We start from the raw sequence: 25,188 nt of genomic DNA, 5'->3' as shown, positions 1-25,188 counted from the left end.
GCAAACTTAACTAGCAAACTAGCATCACAATCTGCTAACGTTAGCTTTAGCCTTCGTTTTCTATTAGTTTTTTTCATAGGCTATAAACGGAGGTGGTATAAGTATATATCTTGTACTTGAGTAAAAGTAGAAGTACCAGAATGTAGGAACAATCCTGCAATCAAAATGTTCCTCAAATAAAAGTACAAAAGTATTATCATCAAAATATAGTTAAAGTAGCGACAGTAAAAGTAGAAGCACCAGAGTGTAGGAATACTCTGTTACAGTAAAAGTACTGCATTCAAATTGTTCCTCAAGTAAAAGTATTAAAGTAGCGACAGTAAAAGTAGTCATTGTGCAGATTGGTCCATTTCAGAATAATATATATTATATGTTTTATAATGATTGATCATGAAAGTGTTCTCAAAGCTGGTTAAGGTGCAGCTAGTCTGAAGTACTTTGTAGACTGCAGGGTAGCTGGTGGATTTACTCCAGGTGGAACTAAAGTCTGATTTAACACTTGATTATATCTCACATCATTCATCCAGATCTGTGAAGTAACTAAAGGGATTAAATACATGTAGTGGAGGAAAAGTACACCATGTACCTCTGAACTGTAGTGGAGTAGAAGTACAAAGTAGCAAAAGAAACATTGAAATACTTAAATAAAGTACAAGTATCTCAAAATTGTACCCAAGTAGTACTTGAGTTTATGAACTTAGTTACACCAGTGGCTATAAAGATAGAAAGACTAAGCCTTGCACAGAGGCATGAAAATACATTTTCAAAATGCTCATCAGTGCTGCCAAAATGTTAAACTCACTGCTACACAATTAAAATAAATGCTTTTATATATATTTATATTATATGTGACTCTTTGGCATTTCTGTTCTTAGTAACACTGCTGCTTTAGTTGTTCTGACTGCTAAAATCATCTCTTATTCCTCATTTTAAAGCCGATATTCCGTGTTTCCCTTTTTTTAAGAAAAGTATCGAAAAAGAATCGGAATTGCAATTCTTGACTTGGTATCGAAACCAAAATGTTGGTATCGTGACAACACTACTCCGCACACTGATCTCTGATTGGTCAGCAGGCAGTGCTTTCACTAAGTTGAGCTCTTAGCCTGCAACCTAACCTGGTCCCGACCAGGTTAGCCGCACAGCATAAGTTACCATGGAGATCTAGCCTGCTAAAAAGAGAACCAGCTTCGTAGGACCGGAAACCCAGAGTTTTCCCTGAAGTTAGCCGCTAAGCGAAAATCCGGCTTCGTAGTACAGGCCTCTGGTTGAAGTCTACGATGTTTTGTACTAAGATTAAAACATTTGTTCTCAACACACCTGCTCGTCTGTTTTGAGGTTTCCGAACTCTTCCATGAAGGTGCTTTCTGAGGGAAACTGCAGTGGCTCCAGGAAATTCAACAAACTGAACAGCTCCTCCACCGAGTTCTGCAGAGGGGTTCCTGTCAGCAGAACCTTTTGTTCCTGTGAGAACCATGACAGGGTTATCTTCAACACAAACACTACATCTCAGAACATGCTGCTCGTCATGACATGTATTCAAACTGAACTGAAACGGTCAAAAGAGACCGACGTTTAGACACAGGAGAGAGTGCCTGAATGAGAGCCTGGCACACTGCAACACACTTCTGTATAGTGCATAGCATCTTGTGTTCATATATGTTCTCTTAGTATAAGATTGGTCTGAATTATAAATATTCTAACTTATTCTGTATTTTTCATTTTGTGTAGATACTATTGATAAAGTTAATATGTATATCTTAACTAATATAATTCCATTTTTGGTCACACCCCTACATGGTTAAGAGTGACATAACATACAATAAAGAAGAATAATATATAAAAAAAAGTAAAATAATACATTTCATTTATCGATCACTTTTTTAGGTACTCATAGTATACGCATAGTACGCATGTACAGGTTGATTAACACACACACACACACACACACACACACACACACACACACACACACACACACACACACACACACACACACACACACACACACACACACACACACACACACACACACACACACACACACACACACACACACACACACCACACACACACCACACACACACACACACACACACACACACACACACACACACACACACACACACACACACACCAGGTTCATGAGCTTGAGTCCCTCCAGCAGCTTGCAGTTCCTGTTCTTCAGCCGGTGGGCCTCGTCGATCACCACGCAGCGCCAGTGCAGCTTCTTCAGGTCCGGACAGTCGGCCATGATCATCTCGAAGGTGGTGATCACGCCGTGGAACTTCAGGATGCCTGGGATGGTGTTACCCTGAGAACGGAACAGTATGGATTCAGGGAAGGACATCACCTTAAGGGAGAGGAGCTTCATTGCATGTCATGCCTCACTCATGATCTTATAATAAAAAGGCTTAATGCCTCTGAAAGGGCTGAACGGTGATTGTATTATGCATGAGCACATTTATTCTGAAGAAGGAAGTCAGAACTAGGAGCTGCATACTGTAATTATGAGTTCATCAGACTGGACGTGCAGCGGAAGAAACATCAACAGTGCGTTTACTCCAGATGTCATGGTAAATAACTACGATGCAAATACAATGTGATCATGCATGTCCAAACATGGAGACATGGGGGGTGAAGTCGAGAGGAACAAGAGGTGAGATAAATAAAGATTGTTCGATGGATATCTGTCTTAACATGTGCAAACCCGTTACACCGGCCAGAAACACTCCCAGGAGGAGGAACGCACAGCAGCTTCAGAGAAGACTCAATTCAAACAACTCAAATGCACCAAAAGACGTGCAAGTGAAGACACATCTTCCCCGACTGCACCAACGCACGCAAAGTATCGAAAACACATTCACCAACCTGACGAAAGATGCGTTTACTAAAAGCACTGCATAAACGAAACGCTGCAAGAAGCTTAAACACAACGGGAACGGGGACGCTAAAAGGTGACGCACACAGCTGGGAGCGGATGGCTTGTTCACGTTAAGAGATGTAAAGTCTCACATGTAAGTATGATTGGCTTGTTTTCAACAACTGAATCGTGTGATACCTTCAGATATTATTACAGATCTGCTTTAAGCTCGCTAGCTACAAAAGCGAACCTAGTGATTTCAGATATACTGACAAAAGGTTTGGGCGGCAGTCTGTAGGGACTTGGACTTTGGACCGAAAGGTCTCCAGTTCACGTCCCGATCGGACCAAAGAAATACGGAGTGTGGACGGGCACTGGAGAGGAGCCAGTTCACCTCCTGGGCTTTGAGCAAGGCACTTAACCCCCAACTGCTCCTGGCGCCGGCTAGACTGGCTGCCTCTCCGCTCTGGATCCTCTCAATGCACGTGCATGAATATAACTGTCTGTATTTGTATGCAACTGTATATAAAAATAAAAATGTGTGTGTATAAAAAACAGAGTGGAACATTGAATTTCTCCTTTGAGGGATCGATAAAGGTCCAATTTTTATTTTTTTTCTAAAACACCTGAATGTCAACGTGCACTCCGGTCCCAGCTGTGTGCGTCACTTTCCGTGTCTCCTGGTTTCCGTTGTGTTTTGAGCTTCTTGCAGCATTTTGTTTATTCAACGCTTTCAGAGGTTCAGGCTCTACCTGTGTGTCTCTGTAGAACATCTCGTACTGATGGATCATCTGCCGGCTGATCTGAGATCCGTGGTACACGATGACGTTCATGTTGGTCCACTGACGGAACTCCCGCTCCCAGTTGGTGATGGTGGACAGGGGGGCGATGATGAGGAAGGGGCCGCGGATCCCCATGCTGAAGATCTCGAACAGGAAGGTGATGGACTGGATGGTCTTTCCCAGACCCATCTCATCTGCCAGGATGCAGTTTTTCCTAGAGCGAAACAGACAGCGAGATCGGTAAGAGCTATAATCCACATACAGGACATACCTCCGTTGATTATGCGGCTCTATTTTGCATGTTTTTTATGATGTCATTGCCTTTGTTTTGTCGGGTGACTTTGAAAAATCTGGCCAGATGAAAAAAAAGCCTCTTAGCTAACTTTCACACACACAACAGTGTTTAGTATTGTTCTCTGTCCCTGTTAAGTAAATACATGATTCATATGAGTGCATTAATTAAGTTCATTAGATGAATTAGATTAGATGAATTGGCAAGAATCTGGTAGGACAATGTTTATCGTGACACAGCGGTTACACTTTCATATAAAACAATATGTTGAGGATGAAAATACACATCCAGATGCATACAATGTTAACATGTATTGCTTTTTGTGTGATCACAACAGTGGGATCTGCATTTCTTATCATCATTTTAGCAACATAAAACGTATTTGTGTGAAATCTGAGCAAAGCATTTCACACATTTCAAACAGACATTAAATATTTTATTTGATCAAATGCAATTCAGCACCACAAACATAACAAAATGTATCAACACTTGTATGTCTTTTCATCATTAGTGCGGCCTGTTGCAGTTGTTTTTCACTTTTAGCTTTCTTATTTGATCTTACTTCCTATTTTTATATTAGTAACTCTTTTGTTTCACCGCTGAGTTGCTGCCAACGTTCATCCTAAATGTTAATATACGGACAACTCATCATTAAATATTCATTTCATTCTGAGGTGTTAAAAGACTTCGTGATGCGAAGTGTTCATTCTGATAAATATAGTCAAGCTTGATGGGACTGAGAAAGATTCAGTTATACAGGGGATGCTAAATGTACTGTAACAAAGTAATACATTTAATTCACTTTAGGTTTTATAATACGTTAATGACATGTTGTCTCGCTGTGTTATATAAAATGACAACATACAGGAGAGATTACATAATGTTTGTTTCTAAACACTGCTTACAAATCCACCTGCTAAATAGTGTTAAACCTGGTTCCAGAGCGTTTGTTTTACTCACCTGTTGTACCAGTTGAACAGTAACCAGTTCATTCCCTCTAACTGGTATTCTCGGAGCTGGTTTATATTCCGGTAAGCTCTGGAGTTATCCAACTTCTGCCACTTCTCTGGAAGAGGACGCTCCTGCAATAACAACACACATTTAACACGTAAAATACCCACTATCCTCTACTGGATCTCTACGGTACAACCACAGAAATAGCAAAGAATCCAGTATTAAAATGATTTTTGATTAATTCTTTGCATTTTATTTAATCTTTTAATTGCACATTCTTACTTCCTATGTTAAAGGTCCCATGTCATGCTTTTCCGGTTATTGCCCGTCCCCTGTGTGTTATGAAGGTTTGTATGCATGTAAACGGTGTGCAGAGTCAAAACCCTCAAAGTACACCATGTAGGGAGTAAAACTCTAAAACAGAAAATACCTCCCCAAAACGCCTCGTTGGAGATACGTCACTGTCCATTTTATTCTTCCGGGGACATCATGATGTCATGTCGTCCCCGGAACGAAATGGACCAATCCGTGGAGCCGTTACGTTACGTCCGCGGAGCCGTTACGCTAAGCCCCCGCTGATTGGTCCAAATTGACCAATCCACGGACTTCCTCACACACTCAGTGCAGGCAGCTCTGCTGATCTCTCCTCCCTGGCTGCAGGCTGATAACAGACAGTTGGGATCGCGGCGAAATTCTCTCTGCAGACCCATTCTCACAGCGTCTATCAACCTTTTTCTTACTCAATATCAAGCCACACCTATTGTTTTTGCTTCGGCTTTGACTTTGTGTGTGCTCAGGGTGAGTTTGGCTGTGTTTAGCTGTGTATCGCTAAACAAGGAAACAACACCTCCACCACGGAGCTTAGCGCGATTCACAACGTCCCGACCAATCAGAGCACACTGTGCTCACAGGGAGGGTGGGGGCTGGAGCTACAACGAGCCGTTAAAGGCAGAGAGTGAAATTCAGTGACTACACGTAGTTTACAGAGATGCTGTGAGAAACCAATGTGAGTTTGGCAAATTGCACAATATAAATGTATTCTAGTAGACCTCAACAATGGAATTATGATCAGTGGAAATGGCCATGACACGGGACCTTTAATACAACTATTTTATTTTGTAAATCTTTTGTTGTATTTCCTTCTGAAATGGAACAATTATCATGAAACACAATCCCCCGCTGTAAATAAAGTATTTCTGATTCTGATGAGCGGTAAATAAGTTGTTCCAATTTTGAAAAAGGTAAGAGAGGATGCTGTGTGAGTTTTGAGGTGAAATGGACCACAAATAAAATAAGTGGTGCAACAGATTGTTGCTGTCGAGGCTAAGTTATAATGAGGAATAATTCTCTCAGGTCTCACTCTTGCTTCCCTCAGGGGTAGAAAAAAGAAAATGACTACATTTTGAGCAGCAATTTGCATTCAACATCCAGCAAAGTAAATGATTATGTTAGACAGATGATTTCTGTTAAGAGTATCTTACAATAAATGGCTTCTGCTGAGGTTTTTTGATTGTTCTTCATATTGATGCAGTGTGAATCATAGATGTGGAGAGGATTGTGGGTCACAGAAGAGAAACGGCTCTACATGGATTTTCAAAACCTCAAATTCACATCCAAAAACAAACATAAAATCCAGCTGGAGGAGAAAAGCCCACAACCCTGCCTGTTTGCCATTACTTCTAGCGACAAAATAAACAAGGGCAAGATGGTGAATCTGAGATGGAGCAGAAGTGGGCAGGTGTTGTTCCTGAGATGAAATAGACACATGATGTTGTTTTTCCTTTTCCTTTCATCTGCCTACCGACTCAAGTGTTTTCGCTCACTATTTTCTATCTAGGTCTGAATTGCCGCCCACATCTCTGTATCTTTTAGCAATTCAGATCTGGTGATGTGCTCTTTGACAGATGTGTGCTTGATTGGAAAAGAAACGGAGCATCAGGATGTAAAAAGTCTTAATTTAGCACATTTATTCAATTTAAATGTGAATGATGGGTTAAATGCTTCAAGCTAATTGTTCTGCAACTTCTGTGTTGACTTTAAACTTATAAGGACAAATAAAATAAAAAAAGGCTGCAGCGTATCATCCATTGGCTGCAATCTGCAAATCCCTCGCACCCTGGACACATTCTGGCAAGAGGCTTCAGGACCTTTTCTGTCCTATTATACTGTAGTTCGTTTTTTGTATATTTATATTTGGTTTGAATATTTCTCTATTTTTATTTCCCATGTTAAAAGTTTGTGTTATAATCCTACATTTCTTTTCGGTTTTTCTTACTGTGTTTTATGTATGCACCATACACACCCGAGTCAGTTGCTCGTATGTGTAGATCAACTTGGCAAGAACGCCTCTTTCTGATTCTGATCAAATCCAGACCGGCTGACTGCTCTTTCAACAATGCATTGGTCCAGTATGTTAGTTTTCCAATGAAAGCCTCACTGGCTTTTATTTCACAGGATTTCAAAATGTTAGTTTCCCCTATTTAATACAATACATTTTCTTCCTGACTATTTCTCCTTTCACAGATAATGCTTCTGTCTATAGTAATCCAGCTTTGTTGATGTAGCACTTTAAAAACAAGATACTGCAGTTTCCCCTCTTGTTTAGGATTCCTCCTCACCATGTGTCTGAGGTCAGGCGGTAGTTTCTGGATCCTCTCGAACTCCTTGATCTTCTCAGGGTCCAGGTCCTCCTGCAGCTCCCAGGTGGCCTCCTCGTACGAGAGGCCGCACCACTTCACCAGGTAGTGGGTCACCTCCTACGATAACACACGGGAAAACATGCCACAGGAATAAGAGTGCACCCCCACACTGAGGACCTTCAGTGGTAACCATTTACAATCCAGACACACGCTGCTGTGAGAGAGAGAGAGAGAGAGAGAGAGGAGAGAGAGACGGAGAGAGAGAGAGAGAGAGAGGAGAGAGAGAGAGAGAGAGAGGAGAGAGAGAGAGAGAGAGAGAGAGAGAGAGAGAGAGATGAGAGAGAGAGAGATGAGAGAGAGATGAGAGAGAGAGGAGAGAGAGAGAGAGAGAGAGAGAGAGAGAGAGAGAGAGAGAGGAGAGCGAGAGGATGAGAGAGAGAGAGTGTGTGTGTGTGTGTGTGTGTGGTTGTGTGTGTGTGTGTGGTGTGTGTGTGTGTGGTGTGTGTGTGTGTGTGTGTGGTGTGTGTGTGGTGTGTGTGTGTCCTAGCATTACTATAATTGTGGGGACCTAAATCTGTTTACACAGTCACGTGTGGGGACTCGCCTCCCTTATGGGGACAAAATGGAGGTCCCCATAAGGGGAATCATTCATTTTAGGGTGAAGACTTGGTAAGGGTAAGGTTAAGGATAAGGGTAAGGGTTAGGCATGTGTTGGTTATGGTTAAGGTTAGGATAAGTCTCCAGGAAATGCATGTAAGTCAATGCAATGTCCCCTGAAGTGATGTATACATGGTATGTGTGTGTGTGCGTGCGTGTGTGTGTGTGTGCGTGCGTGTGTGTGTGTGTGTTTTGAGCTCCTGTACAGACCTCTCCAGTCTCAGTATCTGTAGTAACAGCCACCTCCAGCACTCTGTCCACCTCCACGTAGTCCGGGTTAAATAAGTCCTCATCGGACTGGAGTAGGGGACACATAGAGATGGAACAACAACATTATTCAGCATTAATTAATTATCAGGTCATGGAACTATCTTATAAAGCAATAGAGTGGTGCAGTGATGACATCTTTTTGTACCCTGACCCAGAAGTTGGCAACATTAAGGCTCCCTCAAGAAATAGCAATGGGATCTGTCCATTGGTTTTTGGAATATTGCAAAAACTAGGATTTGTGGCCAACACACGTTTATGATACTTACACAATAATCTCCACATATTTACACCACTATATGATTTTTTGAAGCGTAAATGCAATGGCTAGAAGTATAAATAATATACTAAATCACAGTTGTATGACTTCAGGTCAAAGGTGGCTAATGCTCGATGTGAGGACGAGTGCATTATTTACTGACGTATTCTTTGTTGTAGAACAAAACTTTAAAATCTGTTGAGCTTGTGTTGACCACAGAAATGTATTCAGTGGTAAAATGCGGACTCATTTATAAGTTTAAGAACTTCCTGCACCACTCTAAAGGCTTTGTAGAGAAGGTAAAATAACGAGTAAGACTAGCATCTATGCTTTTAGGATTAATTCTATTTTGTACGAATATTGCTTTGAAAATTCAATTTAATTATTTAAATGTCTATCTTTTCCATTGCTTTCATATCATATGAACACATGCCACAGAATCAACGCAACATTTCAATGTTTTGCTAGATCATTATAATTTTGTATATGAATAGTCTCCATTCTTTTCAATAGCTTCCATTCAACAAATAGCCTTATTATAACAATTTGTAATTTCTCTTTATTTAACAGTGTTGTTCTGAATGAGATTTAACAATACTTATTAAAAATAGTCATGATATAGGAAAATAATGAAGTCTAAAAAACACCATAAAATTGAAATTAATCGTTGAAGGCAAATTAGGCTTCTAAATATTGGTGTTGCCTTGGTTACAGTATGGTGGAGTTAACCTTTTGACCTTTCCAGCACTTTCAATACTTTGCAGCGACACTGGATGTTAATTATGAGACAGTGTGACCCTCATTATGACCCTGAAGTAATCACGTTTACATGTTTCCAATAACTACTGTCAGTAACAGCTTTGCTACATTATTAAATATAAATGTGTCCAGCCAGATTTGAAAGGAGAAGATAGGCCTGGACAGAATACAGGGGTGGATGAATGGTTACCTCTGTGAACAGATGTTTGGTCAGAGCCTGTTTGGTCCTGAAGCGTTTAATCTTCTGGTGGATTCTGGGATCTTTCTCCAGCTCCTCCAGAGTGGCCCACTTGCAGTGCATATAAGAACTAAGATCACACAAAACAAAATAATCAACACACCTTTCATTAAGTAAAGCATATGTATGACGTTTTAAAAATCCAATAAGACTTATATAATGGAAAATCACAATAACTTTCCTCTCCATTATCATTTCAACACAAAGCCCATTTTTGCATGTACAGTAGGGAGAAAAACATTTAGATTGCAGGGGTAGCCAACACGGTGCCCGCGGGCACTTAGTCGCCCGCAAGGGCAACGTGAGTCGCCCGCGGGGCATGTTCTAAAAATAGCTCGCCAAGCAAATCCAAAATGTATAAAATACACTAAAATACAAAAAAGGAAATGTAATTAAAAGAATCTACCCGATGCATAAACGAAACCTAAATCATAGCGAACTCTATCTACTTACTACAACTCTATATCTATCCAACACCCCTCCCCCCCACCCCACAATGAATATCGACCAATCACGTTCTTGCTTGATTTGCGGGACCAGCGTTGCAGTCGGGAACAAAAGCAATGTGGCACCTCCCCGCTGATTTTCCTTCTGGCAGAATATACACATCAGCCCCATTGAACAGCCTATCATGCCAGCCTATACAGTATACAGCACATTAGGGGCAGGGTTGTACTCTGTGTGTTGCTTATTTCCACTGGGGACAGGGGGGGGACATGTCCCCCGCTCTTTTCGAAATCCCATTTGTGTCCCCCCACTTTACAAATATGTTGTTTTTTTTTAACGCAAGCCGTCATCGCCACGGAGGAGCACACAACCTCTGTGAGCGAGTGAGAGAGAGAGAGAGCTAGAGAGAGAGAGAGAGCGCGAGAGCTAGGGAGGGAGCGAGAGAGAGAGAGAGAGAGAGAGAGCTAGGGAGAGCACACCTTTATCTATTTAATATAGATAAAGTAAGAAATCATTCCAATGTGTACTATAGGACAGTACAAAAAAACTGTTTAAAAGGGGAGTGATTAGTAAAATATGCATAAAGAAAAAGAAAGAATGCTAACTAGGTAACATAAGATAAGAATAAACAAGTTTAAATGATTTGTTATTGGTTGTGATCATATCATAAGATGTTTGGATCATTGAAAAGTATACAGCTCCCTTTCATCTGAGTGTTGAGAGCTGTATCCATAAATTCATTTTGCTCTCAAAGTGCAGCAGATTGATGCATTTCACTTCAACATTTAAAAAAACATCTTCCCGGGGGAGCATGCCCCTGGACCCCAATAGAGTTGATGAGGACCCCCCTAGAGGAGGTGCGGTCCACCCCCAAATAAAGCAGGTTAAAATAATTAATTTGAAAACATGTTATTTTAGTAAACACTGCAAACGGGTCCCACAGACCCAAACAGCACACAAAGGTTAAAGGTAAGCATATAATCATGTTAAAATGTGCTAAATATATACACTGCAAAAAACAAAAAAAAGAGGAGTAAAAGTAGCCCCAGACTTGTTTTATTTTTAAGTAGCCCTCACCCTAAAAAAGGTTGGTGACCCCTGAGATAGAGGCATATCAAAAAGATATAATTTAATTCTAATAGCATTACCATAGAACAGCAGCTCAATTTATTTCAAAAGGGACCAACATCTTCATTGTCAGGTACAGTAAGCACGGTTTTGTTATGGTGCAGTCCAAGTTTAACTTGAATTATTCTCACCTTGGGCAACAACCCAAATAATAAGCTCCAAACACGCTTGTTGTCAACGTGGATAAAACATGTTGATCATCAGATCATGAAAGTTACTTGGGTGGGAGAGAAACTCCCTCTGGAGGGAACACCGAGAGCCTTTGCAGCCATTTACATTCACAACAACCCATCAAACTCTACAGGAAAGGGAACACCCTTAAAAAGCAGAACCGCGCCTCTTTAACCCCAAATTGCTCCTGTAGGCATGTCTATGGTATTGAGTGTATGTAAGAAGCTTCAAATGAGAAAAAGTCTGCTCAAAAATATATAATGTAAAATAAATGTTCGATGAGACAAAATAAATCCTCCTTCTGAAAGGCCTGATAGAAATTCCACAAATGATTTGGGGTCAGTGAACAGATATAAATGTTATTTTTAAACAAAACGAAGTTAAGATGTTTGTCCTTCACTGTTTCCTACAAACGGGTCTGGTATAATGTTGATCCGTATGCACCATTGGCTGCTGAATGTAAACGAACAAGGGAGAATAAGGACGCCTCCCATAATAGTCCATGGGAGAGAAAGCAGAACAAATGTTGTTACTATGGAGCCAGTTTGACATGGACGATTGAATCCATAAGGCCCAATCTATAAACGGACTAATATCGATGTCACTGCAGTGTACAGTACATGAACCATGCTGTCAACGACAACATGGCATTATGTATAATAATGTTTTACACTCTAAATGTTACACACATTCACATCCATTCACTTTGATATAAGCAAAGTCCCCATGTATCATTCGTCACCCATGGGAATAAATTAGGATGATAATAATAGTGGTATATCTGTATAGGACCTTTTCTTTAAGATACAACGTGCTGGAACAAAGCAGGAGCGTCTCCAGAGACCCCCGAGCGGAGCCTCAGTGAGAGCAAGAGAAACAGCTTCCTCTGGAGAGAAGACCACTGCTCAAACACAGCCGTGTGAAGGCAACTTCTCCGGGAGGGATCAATGCCTTAAAAACGGTTTACTAAGTAGCTCTAACAAAGTCAAGTCATTTCTATAATGCTTTGAGTGAGTATTCAACACCTCCAAGGTAGTGCAAGGTGACTTCCAGGACTTTTAGATTCACCAGGGAGGGAGGATTTTTGGAGATTTCTTCGATCATGTTAGGGTCTGGAATTGGGGGTCGCAGACTTGGTTCCAGGTGGAATTTATATATTAAACAAAAACCAGTTCTGTGACCTGTGCTACGAAACAGGGTTTGGGGTTAGTGAGGTCACTCCAGGGTTCTTTCTGAAGTGTTTGTCCTACGACACTGGTTGACTTCTTACTTGCTGACCAGCTGCAGAGCAGTTCAATCAGAGCTCAGTGCACAGAGTTTAAGGCTTAAACTGACGAATACAGGAAAGACAGCTGGCACTAAATCGCTGACTAAATTAATATAGTATCACGGCCCATTTACAGAACAATCTGTTTTTAATTACATTTTTGGTTTGCAAGCTTACTTAAATATGTCATAATAACCCAGAACATGATTAACCGGAGCAAAGTATTCCGAGAAATGCATACAGTCCACGGCACTGTTATTACATCATATCACATCATATATGAACTCAGCTTCCTGACCCGTATGTAGTACAGGTAGGAGAACACGCCTCTGGTTTAATACAAACAAAACATGTGGTGTAACAAACAGCTTTGTAAACAATACAGACTAAATAAAAGGTTTGTCGTAAACGGTAAGAGGTCTGCTTTTATATAACTCTTTCCCAGATATTGCAACCCCTCATAGTGCTTTTAGATTTACAAGTCAGCATTCCCCCATTCATACAGAGGCAGAGGTGCTCAGGGAGACTAACATTCACACACTGCTGGGCATCGGGAGAAATGTGTAGTTAAGTATCTAGCAGGGTTTCCGCTAGGATTTTTTCTCGCCGGTCAAATGTCCGGGCAGAATTTATTTTACCGGACTAATTTGAAACTTACCGGTCATGTTTCAATAATAATAATAAGAGTTGTGTAGCAGAGTTTCCGTTAGCAGGTAATTACCGGACTATGAGCAGATATGCTGATGTTTAAAACTCAGTTCACGGGGCTCATTTTTATATTGCTTCAGTTTATAATCCTAACAAATCGAAAAATTCAGATTAATTTTTCAATAAATTATTCCAAAAACAACATAATTATTACATTCAAACAAACTACTTGTAGTAGATAACGTACATTATTCAAAAGTTTACATTAACTTTGAACAATAACACGGGAGAAACGGATCCTCTCTTTTCCTCTCTCCCTCCCTCTCTCCCTCTCCCTCCCTCTCTCTCTCCTGACAGCCCGTCAGTTTCTCAAGCAGCTCCTGCAGCCCGCTAAACAGAGGGCGGGGCTTCAGGTGATCCTGCAGAGCTGCGTGTCTCGGTCAGACTCAGCAGCTGATCTGATCTCTCTCTCGCTCCGGTTACACTTCACTCGCGCTTATGTCCATATCGATCAGACCCAGCTCTCCTGGTCGGCCTTTATAGAGAGCACCGATCAAACTATTAAGAGTGAATATCGGCCGATAATGACCGGCGGCCGATCGATCGGAGCCTCGCTAATTATTACCAGACATTTTGACCGGCAGGTTTTGAATTTACCGGTTTTTAATAAATGTTACCAGCTAAAAACCGGTATTCCAAATGAAAAAAGTATACCATCAATCTGATACGGACTCACGCTGACTGAACACTATCTTATCATGTTTGAATTTCACAAGCAATATGCCAGCATGGCCAAAAGACCACATGGGTTCCCTGCTTTAGGCTACACCAACAGTCCCAATACATGCAGGAGTGAGCGAAACCAAAGGCCTGTGATAGCAGGTCACCATATTGCAAAGTAATCCAGTAATTGAAAACAGTGCAACACCTGTTTGGAAAGATCTCCAACGACAACAGAACAGGAAAGATTCTCCTGAAGCGGCACTTACAATAAATAAAGCATTTAGGGTGTCAGATAGATGTCTGATGTGAAGGTGTGAATAAGCAACGATGAAAAGACACTCACAAATTTCTGTACTTGACATAAAACTCCTCTGTCTCCTCCACTTGGTCCTCCTCTGATGAAGTCTGTAGAGAGGAGGGGGAGAGACGGATTCAGTGAAGCAGAAATAAATATGTGACGAACAGCAGGAGAGTAGATGTGTGTGTGTGTGTGTGTGTGTGTGTGTGTGTGTGTGTGTGTGTGTGTGTGTGTGTGTGTGTGTGTGTGTGTGTGTGTCCTTTGTCTTTCACCTCTTTCTTCACTGATTTGACGGACAGAATTTTCTCAATGATGTTGGCTTCGTCCTCAGGTGGTTCCTGAGGGAGAGGAAGACAGAAAGCATTAGCTGCCTACACTGATGAAGGTCAGTTGACAGAGTGTGTGATCACACAGCAGCCTTCACAGAAGCACATCGCACCATTTCAAATCTGTATTACACTCAATTCTGGCAGAAATCATTAGGTAATGTAGCATACTGAGCGCTAATGGTTTGTCCAACATCGATGATACAAATCAGTTCAACAGCAGCGTGGACAACAGCATCCAAAACAGGAAAAACATCAAACTATAAACCTCCCTAAAACATTTGAACTTTCATGAATTTAGGGTTTATTGCAAGTGGGTTTTCCTGTCAATCTCGGGTTTTAACCTCCCAAATTCAGATGCCATTTTAAAAAACTAAGATGTTTCTGTTGTCAAACATTAAAACGGTGAGAGAGTGGTGATATAAAAGCAGTAGTGGAAAAGTAAAAGTACTAATAACACAATAACCAACACTCCATAATAAGTATACAAGTATTTCCTGAGTATCATCAGCTAAATGTACCTAAGAATAAAAAGTACTCATTGTGCAGAATGGCTCTACAAATGTGTTGTATCATTAAAGGATATTATAATATTCTGTTTATATCATTAGAATATATAAAGAGTTTTTTTATGTTGTTATTCGTCAATATGGAGCCAATTGGAAAGTACTGAGTAAATTAGAAAGTAATTATATATTACAGTATATAAACATGTATTTATGTAAAAGTACCCCAAAATTCTACTTATGTACATTTACTAATTCCACCATTGTATACAAATAAAAATAGATTCTTCAATGCTTCCAAAGTGTTGGTGGAGATTTTACAGACAGAAACCCGGGAAAATATTTGTATTTGAAACATCCTCATGTCCCGCATGTCCAGAGTGGACAGCACACTATTCAATGACTGCATATTATTGATTCACAGAGTGATGCACTATTGACATATGTTAGCATCACAAGGGCTCCCTCGACAAAGAGCAATGGGATTTTTTGATTGGATTATTGACTATTTAAGAAAATAAGCTCCGTGGCAAACACATGTTTATGATACTTAAAGGTCACATGTCATGCTTTTCCGGTTATTGCCCGTCCCCCTGTGTGTCATGAAGGTTTTTATGCATGTAAACGGTCTGCAGAGTCAAAACCCTCAAAGTACACCATGTAGGGAGTAAAACTCTAAAACAGAAAATACCTCCCCAAAACACCTCGTTGGAGATACGTCACTGTCCATTTGATTCTTCCGGGTACGTATGATGTCATCAGTACCCGGAACGAAAAGGACCAATCCGTGGAGCCGTTACGTTAGCGGAGCCGTTACGTTATGTCCGCGGAGCCGTTACATTAGGCCCCCGCTGATTGGTCCAAATTGACCAATCCACGGACTTCCTCACACACTCAGTGCATGCAGCTCTGCTGATCTCTCCTCCCTGGCTGCAGGCTGATAACAGACAGTTGGGATCGCGGCGAAATGCTCTCTGCAGACCCATTCTCACAGCGTTTATCAACCTTTTGCTTACTCAATATCAAGCCACACTTATTGTTTTTACTTCGGCTGTGACTTTGTGTGTGCTCAGGGTGAGTTTGGCTGTGTTTCGCTGTGTATCGCTAAACAAGGAAACAACACCTCCACCACGGAGCTTAGCGCGATTCACAACATCCCGACCAATCAGAGCACACTGTGCTCACAGGGAGGGTGGGGGCTGGAGCTATTGGAGCTATTGGAGCTATTGGAGCTATTGGAGCTATTGGAGCTATTGGAGCTACAACGAGCCGTTAAAGGCAGAGAGTGAAATTCAGTGACTACACGTAGTTTACAGAGATGCTGTGAGAAACCAATGTGAGTTTGGAAAATTGCACAATATAAATCTATTCTAGTAGACCTCAACAATGGAATTATGATCAGTGGAAATGGCCATGACATGGGACCTTTAACACATTTTGTTCAGCACAATAAACTCCACATATTAAACCACTTGTATAATAGTGTAAACGTAAATGCGATCACCAGTAGTACAAAGTTAGTGTTAGGCTATAAACAAATCATGAAGCATGACTTCGTGTCACCACCGCTAAGCTAAAGGCGGCTAATGTTCAGTAGTTGCATTTAGCCACTTGTTAGTAACCGCCGTTTTTAAGACACGTAAAAGCTTCATCGTTCACCAGTGGGGTATTTACTGACCCGTTTTATATGGTAGAACAAAACATCTCATCAGCTTGTGTTAACCAAAGACCCTATTTGAGGAATCAAACCACAACCCTTTGAGACGAGGAAACTGCTTGTTGTAAAATGCTGACTCTGGGTTTTAAGACTCACTCCTGCGTTACTCTGCTGTATGACTTGTTCATTGAGGAGAGAAACTGAAAGGAGAGAGGAGCGGAGCAATACAACATGAACAAAGGGGTTAGTGTGCGTCCTCCCCACCTCCGCCTGCCATGCCAGCGCCGTGGCGTTGAGCGCTGAGATGCGACCGGCTCCAAGAACTGCGATAGTCTCTCCATCATCGTCCACCACCTTGAAGTCCAGATCCTCGTTATACTTCCTCCTCTTCACCTGACGTCCAGAACGCCGCTTCTGAACAACAGGAGGAAGCGACAGGTCAGTAAAGCGGAAAAGGGGAGAGCAAGGTGTGATAACAGGATGAAGAAGGAAGAAGAAGGAAAAGAGCGTTAGGAAGACACATGTATCCACGTGGAAATAGAGGCTACAATACACTGAGATATTAGTGTTAATGGAGGGGGAAGTGTGAGTGGACGTAGATAGGAAAAGGGGATGTCAGCCAGAAAAAGGACAAGACAAATATTAAGGTGAAAGAGCAGAAAGGAGATAAATACAGCGCAGAGAATAAAGCGAGGCAGGACGATGTTAGCGATATGATATAGAAGCAAACGAGGAAAGAAAGGACAGAAGCACATTTGTACATTAACTTACAAACCCCAATTCCTATGAAGTTTGGAAATTAAAACAGAATACAATGATTTGAAAATCCTTTTCGACCTATACTGTATTCAATTGAATACACTACAAAGACAAGATATGTGATACATTTGATGTTGAATGTGATGCCTGCAACACGGCCACAACAGCTGGGACAGGGGCAACACGTGACTGGGAAAGTTAAGGAACGCTGAAAAAACATCCGTTTGGAACATTCCACAGGTGAAGAGGTTCATTGGAAATAGGTGAGTGTCATAAAAAGAAGCGTCCCCGAAAGGCTCAGTCGAGTCAAGCAAGAATGGGACGAGGTTCTCCACTTTGTGAACAACTGCGCGAGCAATTAGTCCAACAGTTTGAGAACAATGCTTCTCAACGTACAATTGCAAGGAATGTAGGGATTTCATCATCGACAGTCCATACAGTCAAAAGATTCAGAGAATCAGGAGAAATCCCTGCACGTAAGCGACAAGGCCGAAAACCAACATTTAATGGGCGTGACCTTTGATCCCTCAGCATTAAAAAGCGACAACATTCTGTAAAGGATATTACCACGTGGGCTCAGGAACACTTCAGAAAGTCAGTTAACACAGTCCGTCGTATGCTGCGGTCTGATGAGTCCACATTTCAAATTGTTTCTGGAAGTCATGGACGTGGTGTCCTCGGGGTTAAAGAGGAAAAGTACCATCCGGAGTGTTATCAGCGCAAAGTTCAAAAGCCAGCAGCACCTGTGATGGTATGGGGGTGTGTTTGTGGGTAACTTGCACATCTGGGAAAGCACCATTAAAGGTCAAAGGTACATTAAGGTTTTGGAGCGACATTTTCTGCCATCCAAGCGATGTCTTTTTCAGGAGCGTCTGCTTATTTCAGCAAGACAATGCCAAGCCACATGCTGCACGTACTGCAATGCAACAGTGTGGTTCGTAGTTAAAGAGTGGGGGTACTCGACTGGCCTGCCTGCAGTTCAGACCCGTCTCTCATTGAAAATGTGTGGCGCATTGTGAAGTGCAAAACACGACAACCGGGACCCGGACTGTTGAGCAACTGAAGTCGTACATCAAGCAAGAATGGGAAAGAATTCCTCGTGCAAAGCTTTAACAATTGGTGTCCTCAGTTCCCAAAAGCTTATTGTTAGAAGCAAGCTGATGTAACACAGTGGTAAACATGCCCCTGTCCCAGCTTTATTGCAATGTGTTGCAGGCATCAGATAAAAAAATAATGTTTATATAATGTGATTTAGTTTGTTCCATAAAGCCCACAGTGTGCAGTGTCTCCAGGTCCACTCACCGTGTGATCCAGGGGGTCTTGGCTCTCCTCTCCACCCAGGTTGGGGGCTGGCGTTGAGGTAGTGTCGTCACTCTCCGCCCCCTCCCTGGCAGCCTGCTCCTGGTTTCTCCTCTTGCCCTTCTTCTTCTTCTCCACCGGCGCTGCGCCTGGATCTCTGGGAGGAGAGGAACTCTGGTGAGTAATTAACAGCAGCTGACACCCCTCTGCTCCCCGAGGATTTATACAGAGCTGGTTAAGACAGAACAAATGTGTATCCTCACTTTGTTCTAGTATTGCTTATTTCTAATCCTCAGGACAAAGGACAACCACCTGCCAATCACTGAGGAGAACTGGCTGGGGAACTAGACACTCGCTAACTTCTAACATCATCGTCAGACAAAGCCTTTCCAGCATCAAGAACTTGTCATGCTAATACAACACGATATATATAGCTTGGAATTAGGGATGCCAGCGATTATTCGAATATTCGTTACAGTCTCCATAATCGAATATTATTTTTAAAAATCGATTTTATTTATATATTATTTTTTTATTATTTATATATATATTTTTTTGTATGTATTTTTTTTTTTTCTGGCTTAGTTTCAACCAAAATATATATAAATATATATATGCTAATAATAGTAATAGTATTAATAATTGTAAATGGCCATTGGTCACACCACCAGTTTGTTTTACTGTAAACTTGGAGGAAGCCTGCGTGCAGAGCAGACTACTGCTGCAGCACGCTACACCCCGACCCCACCCCCACCCCTCTCCCTCACACGTGCGACTAAAGATGAACAAAGCGGAAGCCGGCAGGTAAAAAGAGTTCCTCGTGGAACTACTTCGAACTTACAAGTCCAAAGGAAGTTAAATGCAAGCTCTGCGAAAAGACGTTGGTCTATCACAACTCAACAATGCGTTCGCATTTGAGTGCGAAGCACGCCAAAGAGGTTACAGAGAAAGACCAGCACAGCCGGCCAACTTCACTTCAAGTGATTATTATTCGCCAGGGCTGCCGAATAATCGATTTTGATCATGGTCAGTTTCTGGCAACCCTACTTGGAATATACAGTACATATTCTATTGTGTGGTATGATGTGAATTTTTAATATTACTGTTTTTTTACAAAATACTTTTATTTAATATTTTGTTTGACAATGTGCTTTAACTTTCTTTGTTTGTATAAATATATTTATGTATTTCTTTATTTGAATGTATTGGTCATTTTACTTTACAGTATGTAAAAACCATTATTTTTATTTTATCTTTCTATCGCACATCTGAAGAGAATACTAGGAACATAGGTTTTACTCTATTTCTTTTTTTCTGTTTATTCTTATTTTTTTATTTGTAATTCATTCTTAAATGGAGCAACTGTCACAAAACCCAATTTTGTGAATCTGATTGTGAAAAGCAGGCCACACCATTTGGACCAGAATCAGAGCATGAATGGGAACGTGTCCCGGCTTACTACATGTCTTTGGAGGTGGTGATCTCATCATTCATCTGCATGTGTGTGACACATTCAGCCGACTGACGCTTCTCTTCCAGACAGAGGCAATGGCGGAGCAGCTTTAGGCCATGCTGTGTGACATATCTGAGTGAAAGGCATATCCTTTCAGGCGGCACTTCATTAAAGCATACAGGGATTTGATTTGGACTCATTGGGTTTTTAAGTACCAGGACATTTAAGATAAATACATCCACTCAGTCAAAAGAATTGATTAAGATGGGAAGAAGGGACAACACTTATCCAGAAACCAAACTGCTGACTTCTAATTGAACACGTTTTTTGTAGCTAAAATCAAAACATTTGAGGTGTTAGCTCTTCATCTCTTACACTAGGTTTACCCATGAGCATTAGGTATAATGACTTTCATACAATTATTAGCTGGTCTATTTAATTACATTTGATTAAAGAAATAAAAAGGTAATGTATGCGTGCAGGGCCTGAGGGCAAGACTAGTACAAAATAACTCAAAACAAAAATTGATAAATTGTAATATAAATTGTTGGTTTGTTTGTTTATATAATTAAGTGAATGATGCTATATTTTAAAATCTAAGAGATAGAAGAATAGACGTTCTAAAAGGAATTACATTTGGTATTTAAATCTGCCCCAACTGAATGTGTGATGCTCGTGTGTCTGTGCAGAGAGCCTGATGTGTCCGCCGAATGAAAAGCAGTGAGAAGGTGTGACACACATGCACACGCCTCTTCCTCACACGGAGCAGCTTCTCTCAGAGGGAGCTGTCCATTCGTGTCCTTTCTACGGACAAAGAGAGACGGTTTGACCCACTTTGCTGGACATGCATTTGACGTCTGACCCCACCAAGAGAAGGCCGTCACTGTCATCGCACGCCGAGACCCCGTGTGTGAGGCATCACGTATACACAGAACGATATCAGACCTTTGGTAAGCATTAAAACAACAGCATTGTTCTAGAAGATATTTGTATATTATGCATAAAGTTACAACTTATAACAATTCAATATAAATAAATAAAATAAAGAATGAAAAAAAGAGCATTAAATGTGCCGGTGAGAGTATCATTTTTAGTTTTCCACAAACATTAGTGGAGTTACTTTATGCAGGCAGTAACTGCATGCATATTAAAACTATTAAAGCTTTCCTGCCAAGAAGAAGACGAAGAAGAAGAAAAGTAAATGTTTTATTAATCTCTCAAGTTTATTTTATATTTTTAAACAATGTCCATTATGTAATTATTTGTACACATATGTGATTATGTTAAGCACAATTATTCATTTGAATTGTTATGTGTTCCTCCATGACACCTGTGAGCTTTGCCAGATCTTCAAATGGCTATAATCAGACTTTCAGACCCTCAGAGATATATTCGGTAACAGCCGAGCGACGGGTGAATTTAAGACACTGTCACGGTGGCAGAGGAGAGAGAACGGCTGTCCTTGTTAATGAGTGCGCCGGGAGGGAAGACAAAGCAACACATTAAGATGGATTTAAAACTGCATAACCACTTCTATCATCTTCTTGCGAACGAACAAAACATGACCCGATACCGGAGCTCGACCTGGAGAGGACCCTGACTCAGCAACGTTCACCTGGCTTCCTTATATCAACATGTTTGATCCGTTTGCCATCTCTCCTTCCATCTTATCCTTATTCCTTTCTTTCATATCCTCTCTTGCGTTTCATCCTTTATCAGCAATCTCCCTATCTTCCTTCCTTCTCTTTCACAGCAGTGATAGTTATCTCTCTTCTCTCCACTTCCCTAATCCTTTTTTCTTTGCGTCGGCACTTCTTCTCTCTCTCTTTCAACTCATCCACAACTTTGTTCTCTCTGCGTCTCATCAGTCTGCTCTTTCCGTCTTTAACTCTGAATCAGTGACTCATCTCTCACACGTTAGTTCCAACGTTCCTCCTCTTCCCACTCCTCTACTTAAATATCGAGATGTCTGACAGAATCTCTTCCACATAAAAATATCATAACCCTGATTCAACGTTTCTCTCTTGAACACCAACCAGTAGCATATGTTCTGATCTGCACTTCTCTCTAGTTTAGAGTGACTTCAGACTCTCAGACACAATGTGACGGGGATCCTGAATGACACGTATACTCCAGAAGTCATGAATCAAGATGTCTTTTTGATATCTTTTCACTTCACTTTTTATCCCAGAGCAGATTAAACGTATTGATCCAAACCGTGGCAATGATGCAGTATTGCAGGAATGAGTCCTAAAACCCAGAAATGAATTAGCACTTTAACACTTCCAGTTTTTCCTCGTCTGCAAGTCAACGGTGTTTGAATGCGGTTGTGATTAGATACCTAAAATAAAGTCTGCGGTTAACACGAGCTGAAGAGATGTTCCTGTTTTGTTCTATGGCATTAAATACCTCAGTAAATACTCCACTGGTAAATGTCCGAAGCTTGTCTGTATCTTAAAAACAGAGGTAGCTAACGGGCGACTAAATAAACTACTAAACGTCATCACACCGACACAAGTTCGCCTTAAACTTAGCGGGGGCGATGCTGTGTGTCCGTGATGATTTTTGTTTAGAGCCTAGCATTACCTTTTTACCTCTGGCAATTTAATTTATATTTCAAAAAGCATCAAGTAGTGGTAAAATGTGAAGATTAACCTGCTGAACAATAATGTGTAAGTACTATAAACGTTTGTTGGCCACAGATCTTATTTTCTGCAATATACCGATATCCCATTACTTTTGGTCCGAGGAGTCCTTCCGACAACCATCCGTCATCACTGCACGTCTCCATAGTCACAGCTCTGTGGCGTCACTCAATGTCCGGCCCACAGCCCCATCTGATGTCACAAGGGAAGGCCAATCTACACTTCTGAAGGATACTGTTCCACAGTCAAAGCTGCTCCAATGTGTGAGTGTAACTGCGTGTCAAAAATAGAGCAGAAAATACTAAATATAAGTTGCAATAAACACATCAAACCTCTACGCTTAAAGGGCCATGTCATGCTTCTCCGGTTGTTACCCGTGCCCTTGTGTTATGAAGGTGTTTCTGCATGTAAAAGGTCTGCAGAGTCACACACCCTCACAGTACCCGCTGTAGCGAGTACAACTCTAGGACAGAAAATACCCGTCTATGATTGATCCAAATGGACCAATCCGTGGAGCCGCTACGTTACGTCCGCGGAGCCGTTACGTTAAGTCCTCACTTCTGACTTCCTCACACACACACACACACACACACACACACACACACACACACACACACACACACACACACACACACACACACACACACACACACACACACACACACACACACACACACACACACACACACACACACACACACACACACACACACACACACACACACACACACACACACACACACACACACACACACACACACACACACACACACACACACACACACACACACACACACACACACACACACACACACACACACACACACACACACACACACACACACACACACACACACACACACACACAATCTTTTCTCAGCTGCAGCTCCGCCAATTTCTCCTCCCTGAGACAGCGGGACGCGGCGAGGCTGTGAGACGGTGTGTGAGCACACACACAAACTCCCAGCCAGGCTGCGGGTGTGTGTGTTCGGGCTGGGTTTCGCTGTCTCGCAGACGGCCACTGGGCTCATAGGGACGGGGGCAGGAGCACCAACAAGCCGTGTAGGACAGAGAGTGAATACACAGACTATACAGAGATGCTGTGAGAAACCAATGTGAGTTTGGAACACTGAACAATGTGAATCTATTCTAGTATTCTAGTAGACCTCAACCATGGAATTATGATCAGTAGAAATGGCCGTGACACGGGACCGTTAAGTTGCAAAAACACCCAGTGTTTCCACCGTCGACCCAAAACCAAATATTCCAAACAAAAATCTTGAAAGAAAAAATGGTAGTGACTGGATATAAAATAAATGGAGAGAGAGAGGAATGGTAAGAAGACGGCGGCATTGTTTCGGGCTAATGGTTTAATGGACTGCTTTTAAATAGCACTTGTTCAGTCCTTAAGACCCCTCAGAGTGCTTTTAAATATACAAGTCCAAGTGTTCTAGTGATAAATCACTTTGAGCTGCCTCATGAGAAGTGCTTTAAAAATAAAGCTTTATTATTACAATTGAGCACTCACCGTTTCACACGTTTATCCAGAGGCCGTACAAGGTGTTCAGAGAAGCTGACATTCACACACATTCACACACCATCGGCCAACGATATGTCGTCTGCGGGGACTGGCGAACGAACCCCCGACCTGCTGATTGGTGGACGACCACTCTTCATCACAGCCATTACCCAGTCCTATCGTATATTAATAGAGCTTGTTAAACTCATCCAAATAACGCAAATACTCTGGTTTACGAGCATAAAACAAACTGGATGGAATCAGGCAATGTGTTCTACTTTTCTTTTTAAAACAAATACAACGGAGCTTATCAGTCAATCTGTTCGAATGGTTGCTTGTTGTTTGTGTGCGACCCTAACACAGAGAAGGAATGCTATCCATTAAAAGTGTTTCATAATTGTATCACAAGCAACATCAGAGATCCAATTTCCAAAAATGGGTTTCATTTCACTTTCGGAACAACTAAAACAAAGCTTCCTTGTGGTGTCACATTGTGTGTGTGCCCTGTAGTTACCTCCTTCCTTTTGAGGCTCAATAAGATACAAAATAAAGCCGGAGCAGAGTCCTTTAAGTGAAATATGTGTTCTCCGGAGAGAACTAGGTCATGTGTTGGGGGTGACGGCTTTACAGCCCCC

General features: G+C 41.5%; 1 protein-coding gene across 3 annotated transcripts in view; it reads right to left on the bottom strand.

The window, feature by feature from the left end:
- chd6 (chromodomain helicase DNA binding protein 6) overlaps positions 1 to 25,188 on the bottom strand; it is a 147,512-nt gene that overhangs the window by 44,831 nt on the left and 77,493 nt on the right. For all 3 annotated transcript variants that reach the window (XM_034083223.2, XM_034083224.1, XM_034083226.1), the window contains exons 5-15: positions 18,940 to 19,093; positions 17,143 to 17,292; positions 14,662 to 14,727; positions 14,435 to 14,496; positions 9,660 to 9,777; positions 8,395 to 8,481; positions 7,507 to 7,644; positions 4,895 to 5,016; positions 3,613 to 3,856; positions 2,135 to 2,311; positions 1,318 to 1,461 (exon numbers count right to left, since the gene is read on the bottom strand). In XM_034083223.2, coding sequence (XP_033939114.1) covers positions 1,318 to 1,461; positions 2,135 to 2,311; positions 3,613 to 3,856; positions 4,895 to 5,016; positions 7,507 to 7,644; positions 8,395 to 8,481; positions 9,660 to 9,777; positions 14,435 to 14,496; positions 14,662 to 14,727; positions 17,143 to 17,292; positions 18,940 to 19,093 — 1,462 coding nt within the window. The remainder of the gene's footprint in view (positions 1 to 1,317; positions 1,462 to 2,134; positions 2,312 to 3,612; positions 3,857 to 4,894; positions 5,017 to 7,506; positions 7,645 to 8,394; positions 8,482 to 9,659; positions 9,778 to 14,434; positions 14,497 to 14,661; positions 14,728 to 17,142; positions 17,293 to 18,939; positions 19,094 to 25,188) is intronic.

The sequence above is a fragment of the Pseudochaenichthys georgianus genome, chromosome 5, assembly GCF_902827115.2.
Source record: "Pseudochaenichthys georgianus chromosome 5, fPseGeo1.2, whole genome shotgun sequence".
Taxonomy (NCBI): Eukaryota; Metazoa; Chordata; class Actinopteri; order Perciformes; family Channichthyidae; genus Pseudochaenichthys; species Pseudochaenichthys georgianus.
Note: the sequence above shows the minus strand (reverse complement) of the source record. Positions and strands in the feature narration are given on the sequence as shown.